The sequence below is a fragment of the Aptenodytes forsteri genome, unplaced genomic scaffold, assembly GCF_000699145.1.
Source record: "Aptenodytes forsteri isolate BGI_AS27 unplaced genomic scaffold, ASM69914v1 Scaffold20, whole genome shotgun sequence".
NCBI classification, from domain to species: Eukaryota; Metazoa; Chordata; class Aves; order Sphenisciformes; family Spheniscidae; genus Aptenodytes; species Aptenodytes forsteri.
Window position 1 is genome coordinate 2,801,551 of NW_008795523.1, and position 18,601 is coordinate 2,820,151.

General features: G+C 45.3%; 1 protein-coding gene across 2 annotated transcripts in view; it reads left to right on the forward strand.

Annotated features, from left to right (window-relative positions):
* Window positions 1-207: 207 nt before the first annotated feature.
* The window catches only part of LOC103901104 (gamma-aminobutyric acid receptor subunit rho-1), a 30,523-nt gene continuing 12,129 nt past the window's right edge, over window positions 208-18,601 (forward strand). Inside the window, exons 1-4 of one of the 2 annotated variants that reach the window (XM_009281941.1) lie at window positions 208-329; window positions 15,142-15,195; window positions 16,912-17,018; window positions 18,390-18,457. In XM_009281941.1, coding sequence (XP_009280216.1) covers window positions 208-329; window positions 15,142-15,195; window positions 16,912-17,018; window positions 18,390-18,457 — 351 coding nt within the window. The remainder of the gene's footprint in view (window positions 330-15,141; window positions 15,196-16,911; window positions 17,019-18,389; window positions 18,458-18,601) is intronic. The other variant, XM_009281942.1, reaches the window with a different exon arrangement.

Consider the following 18,601-nt stretch of genomic DNA (forward strand, 5'->3'; position numbering starts at 1 on the left):
GCCATCTGACGTAGAAGGATTTATAGGTTTAGTGGAAATTGCTTTCCCCACTGTCCAGATTAAATACTGCAGGATGATTTTTTGTATGAGTAAACATCCTTCCAATAACGATCAGACTGATAATGTCTTAAAAAGAGGAACAGGATCTACATTTTGGTTTTCTTCTTCTTGTATGGACTATTTCTGGATACAGAACCTTCAGGTAACATGTTGACTGTCCATAAAATGCATTTTAGCATCTTCCTCCTGTTGTGGGGATGGGTTTTATCCACTGAATGCAGAGCCCACCGACAAGGAAAAGAAATACATGAGGTATACAAAAAAGGCAGGTGAGTCTCATTTTTTTTTTACATTCAAATAGCTACAGTTTGGACAAATGTAATGTTTCAGGTGAAGATATAATGACTAACAGATAATTAGTTTGCATTTGCAGATTGTGATCTCTCAGTTAAAAATATTTTCTGTTGCTGTTTTTGCCAATGAGTAAGTTTTAATGCATTTTCTCAGTGAAAATCATTGCTCCCCCCAAAAAAATAGGTTTGTGAGGTATCTCAAAGTTTGAAAGGGTGCAAAACCAGAAGCATTTGCTTATATTTATTGTGGTTAAAATGTGGCAGAGTATTTACATGAAAGTGGAGAGGAAATTTTGGTCCTTGAGGATTGTTGCATTCACTGAAGATTAGATTGACTTGAGATCTCAAATGAAAACATTCAGAATTTATTTTATTATTCCCATACAATCTGTTTTATAGAGCTTTTGAGAGCAAAAAATTAAAGTCTCTCTGCAAACTTCAAGGCTATGGTCAGTTATCAGAGGAAACAGAAAGAGCATTCAGTGTATTGAATTAAGATATTTAAAATTATTTAAAATATTGTCTATTCTTCTCTTTCTCTCTCTCTCTCTCTCTCTTACAAAAAGACTATGTGGCATTTTTCTCCCACTATCTTGTAGACAGCCATTTTAGGAGGTTTTGAGTTGAGGAAGGTGTTTTGCTACAACTGAGTTCTGATTACTTATATTCTATTTGGGGAATATTTGGAACTTCGTATGAGGATTTTTATGCTCAGGCACATAACAAGGTACATCTGGAGGAAAAATCCTTTGGGTGTTTTTTGGAGAATATAGCTGACACATTTAGTTTTCTGTTCAAATGTTGTGTACTTCTGCTTGCAACAGACTGAACCTATGTCGTTTCTGCTTTGCTGTAGTCACTGTTTCTGTTCTGTAATGACTCCATATCACCATCGATACCATAAAGTGTATGGAGATGGAAACGCAGGAATATCACAGTCCTGAGGAATTCAAATCACTCCTGTTAGCCTCCAAGAAAAATGACTGAAAGGTGAAAGGGATGGAAAGTGCAGTGCCTTTTTGTTTTCCTGTAGCCCCTTGTAGCAAGGCAGGGCTACATTACAGAGTGACTGCGGTGTCCCGGTTGGCACTTGGGGGTCCATGAGCCATTTTATACATCGGAAATGGCTTTAGCAGTGACGACACCTTCGTGGAGGTATAACTGGCAAAATGGATGCAGTGGATCTGTTCATGATCAGCCCCCAGGGGTTGCGTTACCAGAGGCAGTATGGATGCAAGACAGCCACGAAACCTCTATTTTCGTTGAGGCTTCATGACAGTGGCAGCGGAGGTGATATGCTGGCTGTAGCAAAATAAAGGGCTGAGAAGCAAGATACCACCATTTGAGCTGAAAAGCGTCCAGCAGAGAGGAATGCATACACACAGCCATGTTCTTGTTTAGCATCTTTAACGAAAACTCTCACTGCACTGAATGCTTAACAGTGTCAGTGCAATTAAGTGACGATATAACAAATCACAGCAGCAGAGTGCTAAAAATATGTGAAAATGGAAAAGAAATACCTATTCAATTAATGTAGGAACTGCCTCTTCACCTGTGCTTTGTATATACGGTGTAATTGTGCCAGGACAAGCCCATCATAAAGCCCCAAGGTGTCATGGCTCTGAGAAGCTGGGTCCACCGCCCTCCCAGTGTGCCCACGCTGGCCTGGGAGGTCATTTCTGGCCTGTTTCTGCCACAGTAGGGCAGTACTGACAATGAGGAGGGCTGATGGTGAGAGAGGAGCAACACTGGAGCATGGCCATAGGGTTGTCCATCAGCAGCGTTATGCCCAGTACAGCACTCACGTTCTCCTGTGATGAGATAGGCCACAAGAGACCAATGGTTTTAACAGCCTTATAATTTGTAAGGTAAAAAAGGATGATTACGGTCATCCGTCTGATTTCCTGCTAAGCACAAACAACAAAGCCTTCTGTATGAATTGTATGCCGAACCCCTAATTTATGACAATTACCTTCAGTGACAAATTGTCCTGGTTTTGGCAGGGATAGAGTTAATTTCCTTCCTAGTAGCTGGTACAGTGCTGTGGTTTGGATTTAGGATGAGAACAAAGTTGATAACACACCCATGTTTTAGTTGTTGCTAGGTAGTGCTTACACTAGTCAAGGACTTTTCAGCTTCCCGTGCTCTACCGACTGAGAAGGCTGGAGGGGCACAAGAAGCTGGGAGGGGGCGCAGCCAGGACAGCTGACCCAAACTGGCCAAAGGGACATTCCATACCATATGACGTCATGCTCAGCATATAAAGCTGGGGGAAGAAGAAGGAAGGGGGGGGACGTTCGGAGTGATGGCGTTTGTCTTCCCAAGTCACCATTACGCGTGATGGAGCCCTGCTTTCCTGGAGATGGCTGAACACCTGCCTGCCGATGGGAAGGAGTGAAGGAATTCCTTGTTTTGCTTTGCTTGCGTGCGCAGCTTTTGCTTTACTTATTAAACTGTTTTCATCTCAACTCACGAGTTTTCTCACTTTTAGCCTTCCGATTCTTTCCCCCATCCTACTGAGGGTGAGTGTCCCTTCACTGCTTTTGCAGGGTCGACATCAGGACTTGGTGCAGTATTTGTACAGTCCTCATGTAGGTGCTGGACACAGAGTTGCTCCTGTTGACCTCCTGGGATTGTGGTTGTGGTCTCCATTGCAGTCCCGCAGTGGGAGATCATGTTTGCCCAACGTGACTGGGCATCTGTGTATGGCAGGACACCTCGTCTTAGAGGTACAGCCAGTCCTCTTTGCGCTCACATGTAGTTCCCTATACATTAAGGTGCTGATCATATGAGACAGCTTTGAAGTAGGCACTGTTCATTTGCATTTCAGTCAAAGTCAAGGCCTTTCTCCATCACAGAATTAGATCCTGGAAGAAAAACAGAGCAAGGGGGGATACTATATAAGATCAAAAAAGCTTGCAGTGAAGATTGCTCCTGAACATTTTGTTATTGACTCTGTTTCCCCTCCCTTCAAGACTCAGTCCTGAATATCCATTATGCAGAAGAAGTTATAGCAATTGACTTTGTTACTCCTCTCCAAGCACTGTTATCTCTTGCTCCATAAGGCTTATGGTAAGGACCAGGGTGGAAATCCGTCCCTTCACTGCAGCGTTTGTCTTCTGAAGAGACCCACATGCCTCACTGGAGGCTGATGGGGGAAATCTATTTGAAGTGGAAAAGGCTGGCTCCACACCACCACAGGATGCTCAGGGTGGCTTAATTTGCACCCATGGCCTCCCTAGCCTCCAGAAGCCCTTTAGGGGCACAAGACCATCCGCTTTCCCTACTGCCAGGGCTCAGCGCCAGCCACCAGTCTTGGCAGGCAGCACAGGCACCTGCTGTAGAGACCTGCCACCTTGGGTGTGCTGCCAGCATCCTGCTGTCCCTGACAGACGTGTCCAGCTTTGCTCCTGATTCTCATGGTGCAGCTGATGGAAGAAATACACAAGCTTTTAGCTTGTTTCTTAGGATGGTGCAGTTCTGCAAGTGTTTCTTCCAAGGAGACTCACTTGCTCTGAACTCTGCTTTCAAACAAAAACTCACCATTTGCTCTGCATTTTTCAGCCCCAGGGCTTGTCCTTTCACCTGCTCATATCCGGTTGATCCCACAGCCTTTGCACTCCTGCTGATATGGTGAATGGGGGGCCACAGAGTTAGACACATTCTCTGTCACTATTTTTGGCACTGCAGGTAGCCCAAGGTAGCCATTCTATCATGAGACAGAACAGTCTTGAACCTTCTTGAAGAAGGTGAGCAGACAGGCATGGTTACCTTGAAGAAGGTGAGCAGACAGGCATGGTTTTCCCCACAAGAATTCATGCATGCAGCATGGTGCTTTGGGGACTGGGTTTGCATGACAGGAATTTTGCAAAAGGTCCCAAATTATCCCTGAAATAAAGTTGATGAGGCTTTGGGACACAGTGCAGAGTGTGACAAGAAAATGGCAAATAAGTGTAGGTCAAAGTATGCATATAGTCACAATGAAAACAGCAAAGTAGATAGCTTTATTGCATGCGACTTATTACAGAGCCCTCCAATATTGTAATTCACTGTAAAAATGTCTGTGTGCCAATCAAAGACTCAACTACTTATTTTTGCTAATCTCCAGGACAAATCACCTCAAAGGAATTTCACTTGAAAGAGCCGCACTATAAAAATAAAACCTTTCTCACCTTGCAGACCTGTTCGCAGTTTGCAGTCAGCCGTGTGCAAATCCTGCAGGGTTTGCAAGGCTTTTTAATCCTACTAAATCCACAGTGCCAAAACTCTTACAGGAAGGAGCTGAGATCCGGAGCACCGGCAAGAGGGCTGTCTGCTGCTTTCCCAACTGCTCAGGCTCTTGGAAAGCCACCAGGCTGCACGGGGGTCACTAGAAGGGTACAAAGGGTCACTAAAGGTCACAACACCATTATGCCAACAAAAGGGCCAAAGCCTGTGTTGCTAATTAGACTTGCAGAATCTGCTAGAGAGGATGAGCAATAGGAAAAGAACTGGCCTGGAGCTGAGCCCAGGTTGTTCTGCCGGAGCTAACTGCTGGGAAAAAAGATCTCTTTTAACACTAAAATCTCCCTGGACCACATTATAACCACCTTTCAGACAAACAACTGTGAGCAGAAGAGATTTCTCTGTACAAGATTTACGGATCATGTTTGTTTAATCTTAGCTAAGAGACCCTCTTTGTGTTTTTAGTGATGTCCCTACTATTCCCTGGCCGTGTTATAATAATTTTGCCTCACTCTGGTCTCCAAATAGCAACTCATTTTCTGCCTCTCTGGAGCTCCCTGTCCATGTTTCTGACAGTAAGAGCTATCTTTTACAGCAGTTGAATGACATCCTCTACAATAAGCCCTGCGCTTGTTATCACAAGGTCTCTTTCATGGCCAAAGATCTTTCTCTTTACGACATTGTCAGATGTTATTACAATTAGTGACACTCTTCTTAAGTGATGGGAGCCACCCTGCATCATTATGGCTACGGTTCCTTCCCGGTCCTTTCTCAAAGGCTCAGCATCATACTGAACATTCACAGCTTTAAAGTTACCTTCCCTTGCTTTTGTGGAATTTGGATAGGACTTCTGTGTTGTCAGCTCCTCCATAACCGGGCCACGTTGTGCATGAGCCCTCTGCACTCTGTAAATCACACATGGCTATCCTGGTACCCTCACTGAGGCTGCCTCCTACATGTAGGGCAGCTCCTACCCTCTTGCCCTCCAAATGCTTTCTCTGGCCTTATAAATTCATCCCTAACAGGATTTCTTCCTTTACGTCCCAGCAATCCTTAAGCTGTTCTCTTGTCCTAGACTTTTGCTCTTGTATCTTATCTTCAGGATTGATCCTGAAAGCATTTATTTGCGTGAACAAAGCTTACTAATGCAAGCTTTCTTTAGCTCAGATCTTCAGAGTGCACAATAAGCCCATAAAATGCCCGTTGAAAGCATTGCCTATAGGAGCACATTATCCAGATCCAGTGGAGTGCTGAGCACCTGCAGGTCCCAAGGCACTGCTTTTTAAGATCAGCAGTTTGCGTTGTGCCTTGACACCATATGCACCAGCAGTGCTGGGTATCAGGAGAGCAATAAGAAGCCCAGAGTGGGCTTCAGGCCAACGCAACTGTAATCTCTCCATCTCCCCTGTTGGTAACTTGCCTTTCCCTTTCTTCCTTTCAACTCCGTCTCCTTCACTCCTTTTCTTTCCCCCTTTCAAGGTTCTTCCTCTTCTCCAGCTTGCTCTTTCTCTTTTTTGTCCCAGACTTTCTCTGCCCTCTGCTTCATCTGCCTCATTTATTTGACCCTAGGCACAGCCATTTCCCCTGCCACACAGATCTGCCAGATTTTCTCCAGTTGCTTTTAACTTTATATTATTCTGTAACTTCCTTCTCTCCTCTGGCAGCTGTTGCTGCTGTCTATCTTACCTCTTCTTCCACTTTCCAGAAATCCTTTTCTTCTGTCCAACAGCGCTCGTCTTCTTTATCTTGCTATACATTAACTTATTTTTCATTATTGCTTTGCTATTTATCTCATTTTTCCTTTCCACCCCTGTTGTTCTTTCAAGTAACTTCAATCCTGCATGACAACATTTCTTGGAAGTCTTGTGTTTCTCTTCTCACAACCCAGACAAAAGTGTCCTCTTTCTGCTTATCATTTCAAATAATGATGCTTTGAAAATGATATTTTCTACTTTCATCATTATCACCAGCCTCCTTTTATCCTTTCTAGAACTTACTTTGGGTCTACACTTCACATAGCTTCCTATCTTTGTTCAGGTGATTCATGGCAGAACACTGTCTCTACTGGTACTTCTGTAGCTACGTTCATACAACCATGTACTGTGCCACTGATGATAACATCTCCAGTCAAGGTTGCCACCATGTAACTTGCTCAGGATCAGCAGCTTCATATTGTCTTCTAGCCCACCATTACTCCAATGTGTTTTATGAGCTGGTGTGAGAAGATATAACAGACTCTAAAAACCCATCTGCAGCCCAGCAAACAAAACCCCAAACAGACCCAAAGATACTGCAAGGCAGTTTCCTCCCTCCTGAGTACATATAAATGGTTTAATTTCCTGATTCAGGGGTTGGAGTCACATCTGAAATGCTCCTGCTGGTCTGTCTTCTATAAACTGCCCAGTCATCTTCGAAACTCATTTGTGTTTTTAGCACTCACAGCTTTCAGTGAGAGTGAATTTCACAGTGTGATGACATGCCATGTTTATGTACTTCCTTTCAAATTTCTTCTCCTTGTTATGTGTTGTGAAAAGCCTGGAGTAACAAATTCCTGTTCACCTTCACTGTGCCACTCCTGATTTTATACCATTGCACCGTATCACTTGGTTGTAGTCTCCCTTCCCGCCTGGAGAGCTCTGCTCAGCCTGCCTGGAAGTCCTCTCCACCTCCGAGCTCTCTCTCCTCTTGCTCTGCTTTGTTTTTTCCAACTGTGGGCATTGGATATGTGAGATGTGGGCAGGCCTTGGTGCTACTAATAGCATTGAAATTCTTTCTGTTTGGTTTGCTCCTCCATTCCCAATAACACCTAACCTCCTGTTTGTTTTTTTGAGCGCTGTGGAGCATTAAGCTGATGTTTACAAAGAAATAGCCACCGTGACACTGAGACCTCCTTCCTAAGCAGTAACAGCTGATTTGCAGCCATCACTGTCTTAACATTCTTTATGAAAGTACATTGAAAAAATGCAAAAATACAAAGTACAAAACAATGTACGCTATTCTGAATTTACCAACACTGAATTTCTGCTGTCATTTTATCTGGACTTACTTGGCATCATGAGGTCCTGCTGTAATTCTCCACTCCCAGTTCTGATTTTGACTACCTTGAACGGTTACATATCGTTAGTAAACATTGTTGCCAATAATTATTCTTTTCTCCCAAATCATTTATAAATTTATTGAACAACAGAGATCCTATCATAGATTCCCATGGGACTATACTGAAAACCTTTCTTTACAATGAAAACTCTCCATTATTCCTTTTGATTCTTATTTTGCAACCATTCACATGGAGGGAACTTCCCTCTTTCTGACTGGTTGGTTTCTTTACAAGCCTCTGGAAAGGACCTGTCAGCACCTTTTTGGAAACTGCGGTACATTGTGTCATCTTGATCACCCTCATCTACAAGGTCATTAACTTTTTAGAGAAGTGTATTATACTTATAGTGCATAACAACCCTCAAGAAAAGTCATACTGTCTCTCGCTCTTCTTCAATATATACTATATTTATCTGGTGTCTGCCATTGGTGTTTTTTACCATGGTTGTAGCTAATTTGTCCGGTGGAGCAGTCTGTAGCTTCTCAGATTCCACTTGGAGCTCTTTCTTTGTCCAAAGAAATGGAAAACTGTCACCTTCCACTCCTGTGACACCAAGGACAATTTAAATGCTGGTTCAACAGTTTCTTACTTGGCTTTCTTCTGGGTGAAAGACTGGTGACTTGTTATGGTTCAGTCCATTTACTTTAAATCTGTCTCTGGTCCTGTGCCAATATGAATATTTCTTAACATCGGCCCAACAGAAGAATTGTTACAATTCTGTATTTTTTGTAATGCAAACCAATTCCTTAGTTGTTGATATTTTTGATTGCCGTTATAAAGACAGAGTGCTTTCATTGCTGTAAATAAGGAAGTAAGACAAGTGTAATATTGATAATTAGCTAGTTATTCCCCATTCTGCATTTGTACAATTATTTTTCTGTACTCCATTCAGTTCTTTGTATTTTCTTTTACTGAAATTCACCTTACTGACGTCAGAGCATTTCTCCAACGTGTTGAGGCTGCTTTGAATTCTGATCCTAGACCCCAAATTGTCTGTTTCTCTTTCAAGCATGCTGTCATGCACGAGTTTTATAGTTCTGTCATCTGCATTATTATTGAAAATACTGACTTGTAGTTTCCAGGATGAAATCTGTGAGCTGTCATTTAATGTCTCTTGACAGCAAAGTAGTGGCAGTTACTCTAACCACAGTCTTTCAGCCATGCTCAAAGTCACAGTTTCATCTCAACTGTATTTCCCTAGTTTAGTAATGAAATATTAAAAACATCATTCAAATCTACTTTTCCTCCTGCTTACACTAAGGCGGCCAGTTACACTGTCAGAAAGGACATTAGACTGGTTTGACATCAATTATTACAAAGTTTCACATTGAGTGATCTTTATAATCTCATTATCCCTGGGGGGGGCAGACAAATGGACTTTCTTTCCAAATATCAAAACTCCAACACGCAGACAAATGGATCACGAGTTTGTCCCACTTTCTTTCCAAATATCAAAACTCCAACACCCGTCTTTTGTCCCCTGCTTAAAACCAGGTTTTGTGTTCACCCTCACCCTCTCTCAGGGGTATACTCGTCTGTGAGGAGTCCTTGGAGGTACCCGTTTACGGCTCAGAGACTGTAACAGCTGGTACTCCCAGTGATCCCAGGGAAATGCCATCGGCCTCTGTTGACTTAAATACCTCCAATTTATCTAAATATTCCTTAACATGCCCTTCCCTGATCTGCACTGTGCTGATATCTGCTTACAAGTCAAGTTTTCTTTGAAGACTGGGGCAGACATGAAACCTTTCAGCACGTTCTGCATTGCCCCATTAGTTGCTCCCCTTCCCTTCATCCATTTCTCTTTTTCACGTAGCTGATGCCCAGCACCGTGCCTGCCTCCTCCTCAGCTGGCAGGACAGACCTCAGCCACGCTCCTTCTGCTCCCTCTGACTCTTCCTTTCAACCTGTATAACACAAAACTCAACAAACACACACCCACTGGATGCAATTTCTGCCACATAGGGGCACTTTCATTTTTGCAACATCAGGTACAGTGTCAAGCCCTCAGGTGGCATGACATTTCTGTGAATAATTAATATGTACAGGTTTGTTTCATTTTTTTTCTTTTGCCAGTGTTTATGTCCAGGCAAAGAACAAAGGAAGTGCAAAATTTAAAGTGTGTATATATGTCTCCTGCCTCTGTGTATTTTGCATTCTGAGATTGATCTATAGTCCAATAATACTGGGTTAAAATGGGGTTCTCACTGAATTTTCTGTATCACTCAAAAATAAGATAGTAAAACAGCTCCGAATCCCACTGTTTCTCAGACTTTGTGATGTGAACATCGAAAATAGCGCTCTTTCCCCATTTCTTTTCATAGATTTAACCACCTATAATAGCAATGGGTCACCTTTCTTCACCACCTTTAAACCTAAGGACACATGACCCAACATAATTACAAGCAAAGAAGGGCTTGCCAAATGCCAAGATAAAATACATTTTGTGATTAATTTTCCTCAGTTTTTAGTGGCTTGTTTACAGCTCACAACTTTGTAACTCTCCCCATTTGAGTACAAATTAGTGGATTTTTATCCTACATTATCCTTGGGAATTAGTATGCTACGCAGTGGATCATGTCTCCTGCAGTGTATGACACTGGGTAAGAGCAGCTTCCTCCCGTTGCAAGTTTGCTCTCTCCTCTCTCAGGTGCTGGGTGTTTTTTCTCCCTGTTTAGGCTACCTCCCGCAAAGCACTTCTCTGGGCTCTGGACTACCTCTCAGTCTTCACCCAGACCTGCTGCACCACCTGTCCACCAGCATCTCCTGCTTACTGAGAAGGTCTTCCCAATTCATTTGCAAGTCAAAGGCACTGCCCCCAAACCTCTTTCCTTCCTTTGGGACACAGTCTGGGAGGTTCTTTAGCCCAGCGAGGCTCATGCATCTACAGGGGCCGGGCAGGATCTCTGTCCTGCACCACTCTGCGGTGAGGGGACACCCCTACTCATGGTACGGACACTCACGGTCCGGAGTGTCCGTACCCCAGGAGTCATCCCACACAATGATGAGGCACTGTTTGAGCCTGATGTTTCCTCTCTGCTCCTTCTGACATCTTCCCCTCTGGCCTTAGCCAGCGTTTCCCCTCCCTCCCCATCTCTGCCTATCCAGCCTCTTTTCTCCTCAGTCTCACCTAATGCATAGGCTCTGTTGCAGATCCAAGCTCTCTTTGCCTCTGCCCCACTTTTTCTCTGCAGAAACCTTCTATATGTTTGTGCATACAAACCCCGGGCCCTTCCTGCCTCTCCCACATTCCCTGACCCAACACACCCCGCCTGGTTTCTGCCTTTAACATGGTGCTGATGTGGTATGAACCCAAGTCACTAACTAGTCATAAAACAGAGGGAGAAACAAAAGCTCGTCAAATATTTAGGCATAGGTCTTTAATAAGACCTTTACACTTCTCACAGCTTTTTAGTAGTACCAATACACCTTTACTATTCCTGTGTCCTCCCCTCCAAAGCTTTGTCCCCTGCAGGGAGCTGGGCTGCCTCCGCTGCTCTTTCCTGGTCCTTCTGCCTCGGGCAGCATTTCGTCAGGGCCTTGCCCAGCCATAATTTTACAGGCAGACGGAGGATAACACAGCTCCTGCCATTCTCCTGCCCAGCATGGCATGAAGGCTGTGCAGCATAGAGGGTGCAGGATGGGAGCATCGCACGAGCTGCCCACCAGTGTCCACCCAGGGACGGGGAGCCCAGAGCCGAGTGCCATGGCATGGCTGGCAGGGATGAGGGAGTTTTCATCACTTTCTTTACTTCCCAATTAAAAGTCCTGCTGAAAACTGGCTCAGCAAGCTTCACACTCTCCCTTGCCTTGCATTAGTGGTAGGAGAAGCTGTGGATTGGCTGCACCGCAGCACAGCTTGAGCTGCAGAGCTTGTATCTGACAAAATTAAACACGTGGTGGTTTCAGAGGGTAGGCAGGAGAGAGTCCACAGTGTCTGCACCGGAGAAGGGGTGGAGGCATCACCCAGGCATGAGATAGGCAGAGAGGAAACGGGCACCCCGGGTGTCTCTGCCCCAGCCGCCGGCTGCCAGGTTTCCCGGGGTGGCAGGCACCTCCTCTCAGGGGAGGAGGTTTGGGGTCAGTTACAGCCACAGCCCCCAGCCAAAATGTTGCTGATGATGCAAGTAACTGAAGGGATAGAGATTACGCCACAGCCACATCTCAACCATATTTCCTGAGACAGGATCTGTTCTGACATCTCTTCTCTGATCTGCCATCCTCTTTGCAGACCTAAGAATACCGTAAGGGATGGAGAGAACAGACTGTCCCAGAATTTCGTGAAGTCTGATAATAGTAACGTTAGTGTTAGCCCAGTCTGCCAAACCCACCAGCACCGTTCCTTGAGGATGTCACCCCTTGGACCCAGGAAAGACCGTGTGAATCTGGCTCCATTACTTCAGCAACTTACTTTCACTTTTCTCTTGAGGAAAATACATTGGGTCTTGCTTTTTCCTGAAGAACTGAAACTGTATCTTGATTTCACTCCTCAAGGAAGAAATGTTCTCAGATCCTAATGAGATTATTCCAATGAGAGTGTAAAATAGGTCACTGTCTACTACAGGTATATTGCCTCCCGCAGAGAAAAGAGAGTACGATTTATAGGTGGGACCTGTATGCTACATAAGTAATTACAAACTAAAATGCTAAGATGCGTAGTGACTTCTCTCACATTTGTTGTGGTTGCTTCCAAAAGCTCTTATTTCAAAGATGAAGAATACAGTAAGTTTTCTGGTGCACACTGCAAGTGTGGACCTGACACTCCTCTGGCACATGTCCTGTGAAGCTGGGCATTTGGAAACGCCTGCTGGAACCTTGAGATGTCATGGTTGGACTGTCTCTTCTGAAAATCAGACATGGTTATTCCTAACCCTGCAACCCTTCTTGCTGTGTTGGAGGGACTATAAGCACCATAGTAAATCTTGGACTTTTAAAAAAAAAGAGTAACTGCTTTTTGCCTTGTGTCTGTAGCGATAGTGATGAAAATCTGGTTTTGCTGAATTTTTTTTTCCCTAGCTATCCTAAGCTTCAGTCGCCTCATTCCCCCCCAGCCCCAGAAAGCCTCAGCCTTTGGTGCAGAGGCATCTCATGATCCCTTGAAGCAGTGGGGGGATCTGGGGGAATAATGATGACTTTGGAGAGGTTCCATCATCCCAGCTGTCATCAGGGGACTGAGAGCCACTCTAGCAATGCACAGGGAGCACTGTGAATAAATGCCACTCTGCTCCAGTTGTTGCTTTTTCATAAAGCATCTCAGTGAGCTTCATGAGCCATGAAATGCCTTTTGGTAGTGTAACTGTTAGGAGATAAATATTGACATTGGGGGGAAAAAAAAAAAGGTTGTTAATTATTCAGTATATTTTACCTCAGGAGTTATTGGTTAGTTTTAAAGGCAGCCTGTCACCCCAGCAACGGCAGAAGCAATACTGTCACACTGCATGGCAGCGGTGGCAAACAGTTGCTCTGAGCAATCTGTGAGCAATGTCTGGACTGAATCTCCTGAGTGCAGCTGTCTGCCGCAAACGCTCAGGGACAGCAGATGTGCGAGGGTAAGCTGTAGTGGCTTGCCATTGATACACAGCCTGAACAGGAAGGCTAATGGGGTCCCGTGATGGAGCTGCCATTGATCACTGAGCCAGAGGAGCACTCCCCAGGAACCGGACCAGAAAAGCTATTTATTGAGTAGAAAGAAATGGGGCTTCAGATTGCAGTAACTGGGGAATGATTGGCAACAGGTTAAAATGTTTTGCTGCCACAGGAGGAGGCAGAAAAGTAGGGGAGGCTCGGTAACCTCGGAGCTGTGACAAGGGGAATGGGACTGGCAAAAAGAAGTGAAGGAGCTGAAGCAAAGCACAAATGAACACAGTCCCCTGCGGTGGCTGGAGCATGGGGGACATTTTATGCTGGTTTGTGATAAGGAAATAAAGTTTAGTTTAGAGGAAGTGGAGAATCACCTGGAAGAAATAAGAGGAACCACCCGGGGTTGCTGGGTGCAGAGGACAGGGAGGATTCGGCCGTGAATCCTTGATGGCCATGCCTTGAAGGCTCTCTCGAGAGGCAGGATAGGGCCAGGGCCAACATGAAGCATTAGATAAGTTCTACAAAGAGAAATGAAAATTAGGATTTGCAAGACTATGGCCTGCTTCATCCTTGTTTGAATACCAACATTATTCCTGAACAGCCAAGAGTTTACTAGGGCACTTTAAAGTCATGTAAGTAGGTCAGCTTGTCGTCAGAATCTTCTTATCCCCAAAACACATGAAATTACTTCCTGACGGCCAGCGGATGAGAAGCAGGCAGCAGCGAGACGCGTCGGGGGCAGCCCAAGGGTGTATTGACAAGGCAGAAGACTCCAGAAAGTGCATTTTGCATTTGCAAATGCATTTTGCTGCATGATCCCCAACGCTTCGCTTCAGGGCAAGTCAGTGATACAGCCCAGTGTGCCCACCCCTAGTCTGGGCGATGAGGAGGTTGTCTGCTTCTCCGTGGCAGCAGAAAGATGAATTTCCCTCCAATGCTATCAGCTTTCAGAGGGTTCCCAGCCCAGGGAAAAACCATCCTGCAAAGCTTGGGGTTCGGCCACCGCTCACCAAAGGGACGATGGTGCTCGGGTGGTGATACTTGTTATTGTAAAAGGAGTTTTGCCTCTGTAAATCTCTACAGAGGGATTTGAAATGTATGTTAATGGGCATAAAGTCTCATTAGTAGAGTTGACTAGGGTTAGTGTTTATTACAGAGAGAAGCTAATTTTTTTAACTTTTAATTAAAGATGAATTAGAGCTATTAAATGTTTAAAATGTTACTTTTGCTCAAGCTAGCACTTACATTGCTAAAAGCAATATTCTTTCCTTTAATGGTAAAGTAAAATATTGGCCAAACACCTGAGAGGACCTTTCTTAACAGCCACCTGGGAGACACTATGAAACCAGAAACAAATATTTCCACAGATTTTTACTTTTTTTTTCCCCCTGGAATACTTTGAAAATATTTTCTTCTCATGAAAATACCCAACTGCCTCTGGTGAGTAGATGCGATGGCTGTGCTCGCCACTGGCAGAGGCCCCCGGGCAGCCCGCCTTGGCCTGTGCAGTGTGGCCTCTCTCCAGGGCCCTTGACAGTGCTGGCCATGGCTGTGGGAGGAGGGAGGCGAGCCGCCTGCCTGGGTCCTTTGCCAGGCAGTCAAAACCAGTGGCATCCCACCTTAGAAAAATCATCACTCCCTTCTTTTGCCCTGTCCCGGCTGCAAGCCCCCGGCACCCCCACCCTCTGCACCCTCCGCCATGCCCAGCCTGACACCGGCCTTTGATAAAAAGGTAAAAAAAAAAAAGGTAAATCCATTTCACACATGTGACAGAAGGTAATGCTGCAGGGATCCGGTGCTTCCCACCACGCTTCCCTCCCAATATCCTCACCCACTCGCCCGTCACCGCCTGTCTCAGCTCTCCCTTTTCCTGTTGTTTCCGCGCAGCCGGCCGCAGCGGCAGAGACGGGAGGCCCACTGTGAGGTGCACAAGCAAGGCAGGTAGGCGAAACACTCCAGTGGCTGCTGCTGGCCCAGCCCCGCTGGCTGCACCCCATGGCCGGGCTGAGGCTGTGGCAGGGGAAGGGGACACCACTCGAGCATGCCAGTCATATTTCGGTAGGAGTCATGCCATTAGCAGGATCCAGCGGGCCCCAGAGGAAGCCACGTTGCCTGACACCCTCATGGAGCTGATGGTGTGATACCATGGCCATTTGCCATAGCCCCTTGGGCTTCACGTTGCACTGCTGCACGGTTTGTGTCACCTGTGCTGTGTGAGCGGGCGCCTTCCCTCCGAGCATCCCTTCTGCAGAGCTGAGCCCCCCTCCGTGGGCTTTCCACCACGCCACTCGTCCTTCCCTCTGCCACTGCCAGGGAGAAAATGCCTTTCTGAGCACGGTCAAGCCTGCTCACAGATGTTGAAGATTTTGCCAGTGACCTGCTAGTATTGCTCCCCTGTCTCAGCTGGGTATAAACCTTCCCCAATGCACACTCACAATGCCACCGGTCTTTCAGAGGCTGAATTAAATCTAAAGCAGAAGCAGGGGCCACCTTTTAAAATGCCTGAGGGATAATTCATAACTAGAAGAACTCACTGATGGAGGTAGATGACTCGCCACTCTTCGAAGTTATTAAGCTGAGACTGAGCATCTTTCTAAGATACTCCATAGTCCAGATAAAGCTCTGGGTTTGAGAGAGGAGTTGCTGAGAACACTGCTGACCTCTGTTAGGAGATTGTTGTATTGGCTTCTTGTGGTACAACTGCCCACGAGTCTTTGAGAAGTACGGCATGGCTAAGCAGTCTCATTTAGGAGGAGCTTTATCTTAGGAACATATTCCCCATCAAGTTTCTTTGTTGTCCTGTTTTCCTTTAATCTATTTCTGACTTGTCTTGTGTACATTCAGACAAGTGCCTCTCTGAGCATGCTATCTTTTCTCAAACTGAGAACCAGCAAAACCTTTCCTCCCGTTTTTGAACCCTGGCATGCAGCTGGCTCTGAGGGCAGCAAGGCTTCACCTACATGATGGAGCTGCTGCCACCACCATCCCAGCCAAAGGACCGGGGTGCTGAACAGCATTTTGCACCTTGGATGTAGGGGAGGAGCAGAGCATCCTCTGCCCAGCATTTGGTGCAACTCCAACAGCTTCTGGAATGACCCTCCCAGGCTCTCTAATGCTCAGAGACCTCCCAGGTCTTTAATGCCCATTTTTATCCTCATTAGAAATCTGGGGCAGGAGCTAATCATTTTATCCCAAGTTAGGGGATGGCCTGCCTCCTGGCCTGGTTCCCAGCCTGTCTCCATTTTGTTCCTGGGCAACAGCCAGTAGCTTATTTGACATATTGTTTCCCTAATTCCTGGCCCCACGCTCCATCATAACTCAATGTCAGAAATGCCTCCCCCCCGTTTCCATTTCCCCACTTATCCACACACACTATTCCTCCAGCCCACACTTTTGAATGATTGTCTCCAAACTGTGCTATAAGCAGAGATAATTTTACAGAGACAAAAAGTCACCAAACAAATGTTTTCTCAGTGCCAGAATTATCACAGGTGCCTAAGCTGTATGTTGAGTACAGGAATTATTTTTTAATGGCAAGCTGCCAACCACTGCAAGCAATCGCATGGTTATGGTCTAAGGGGTAATGGAGCGAAGCAGGCACATACTTCTCAAAGGCACTGCTCAGGGCTCATAGCTGTGCTTCTCTCTTCCTGGTAGCCCAATCCTAAAACGAAGCCCTGACATCACCAAATCTCCCCTGACGAAGTCAGAGCAGCTGCTGCGAATAGACGACCATGACTTCAGCATGAGACCAGGTTTTGGAGGTATGAAGCATGCACATTTGTCACTGTTCCTGTTTTACACTGTCACTTCTTTATACTGTAACACGTACTCAGGTGAACAAGCAGATTGACAAGCAGAGCCTCCTCTGTCTCTAATTTTTGTTATTTTGTGTTGTGAATTCATGACATGCTCAGGGGGATAGGGGTGCAGTGAAATAGCTTTCTTCCTTGGATGAGCAAATAGCATAGTCAAAGGCATGGAAATGTGATTATAAGCAATATAATATTCCTGGTATTCAGTGACACTTTCTTCTGATAAAAATCTTCAAATACACCTAATGCTTATTCCTGGATGATGGGGAAATTCTAAGATTTTGTCTTACTATGGTGATATGTGTGCATAATCAAATCACATACCATGCTTACTGACCTGGCCATTTCATTTATAACACAAAAGAAAATATTTTGACTGCCATGTGTTAATGCTTGCTCACAGTTTTGTGGCTGTGTGGTAGAACAACCTAAGCTTTCAGGGAAATGGATGAAGGAGAACACATTTTCTTTCAGCCCATCAGATTAGAGAATGTTGTAATTCATCTACCCTTCCTGGCTGACAGATGGTCATTCAAATCCAAGATACCATTATATACTCTGACGGAAGAAGATTTTATTGCTAAATGCTCAATATACCAAATACCAGCATGTTCAATTAATTTAAAAAGGTTTCAGTTTCATAGCAGTCTGCTAATGTGAGCATCATTTGTCTGGACAGATCTCCTGAACTGTAATTGCCAGAGGTATATGAGGGGCTAGTCAAAGCCTGGAGGAGGAAAAAAAGATCGAAATCCCTATTACGTGGGGTCACAGTCGGAGCCTTCCCCTCAGCAGCCCCAGGCTCAGTGGCACATGCCTGTGTCCTGCAACGCATCCCCTCCCATCACCCTGTCTTTTCCACAGCTGAGCACTGAGTGATGTGAAAGCCAAATGCACGGAGTAGCTCTCAGGGGTGTTATTAGCCTGAGAGGGGAGCAGCAGTGAGGGCAAAATTCGGAGTAACTCTCCCACATTCCCTTAGCTGCGCCGCCACTGCTCCATGTGAATGGATGCTCTGCCGATGCCCTGTACCCGAGCACTAGAGCTAAAAGCAATTAAAATTGCTTTTAAATTTTGAAGGGACGTGTGTAGGATGACACAATAAAAAGGGAAAGTCAGTAATAGGTCAGTCTCATTGCTGATTTTGGTTCTTATTGGGAAGTTTTTGTTATGAATTCCAATCACTTCTACTTTCAATTGGTTTACTGTTGTTTTTATTTCAGACTGAGCATCTATTTTTATCTCTAAGATACAAAAACCAGAGGATTACTTTGTCTCACGAGGTTTATACTTTGTCAACTTTTAATTTTTTTCCTCCAGGCCCTGCAATTCCTGTTGGGGTGGATGTTCAAGTTGAAAGTCTGGACAGCATTTCTGAGGTGGACATGGTAAGAGTCACAGAAGGGCTAAGGTCAGATGGGACCTCTGGAAACCATCTAGCGCAAACCCGCACTGAGAGCAGGGTCGGGTAGAGCAGGCTGCCCGGGGCCGTGTCTGTGGGATTTGAATACCTCCAAGGACGGAGACTCCAC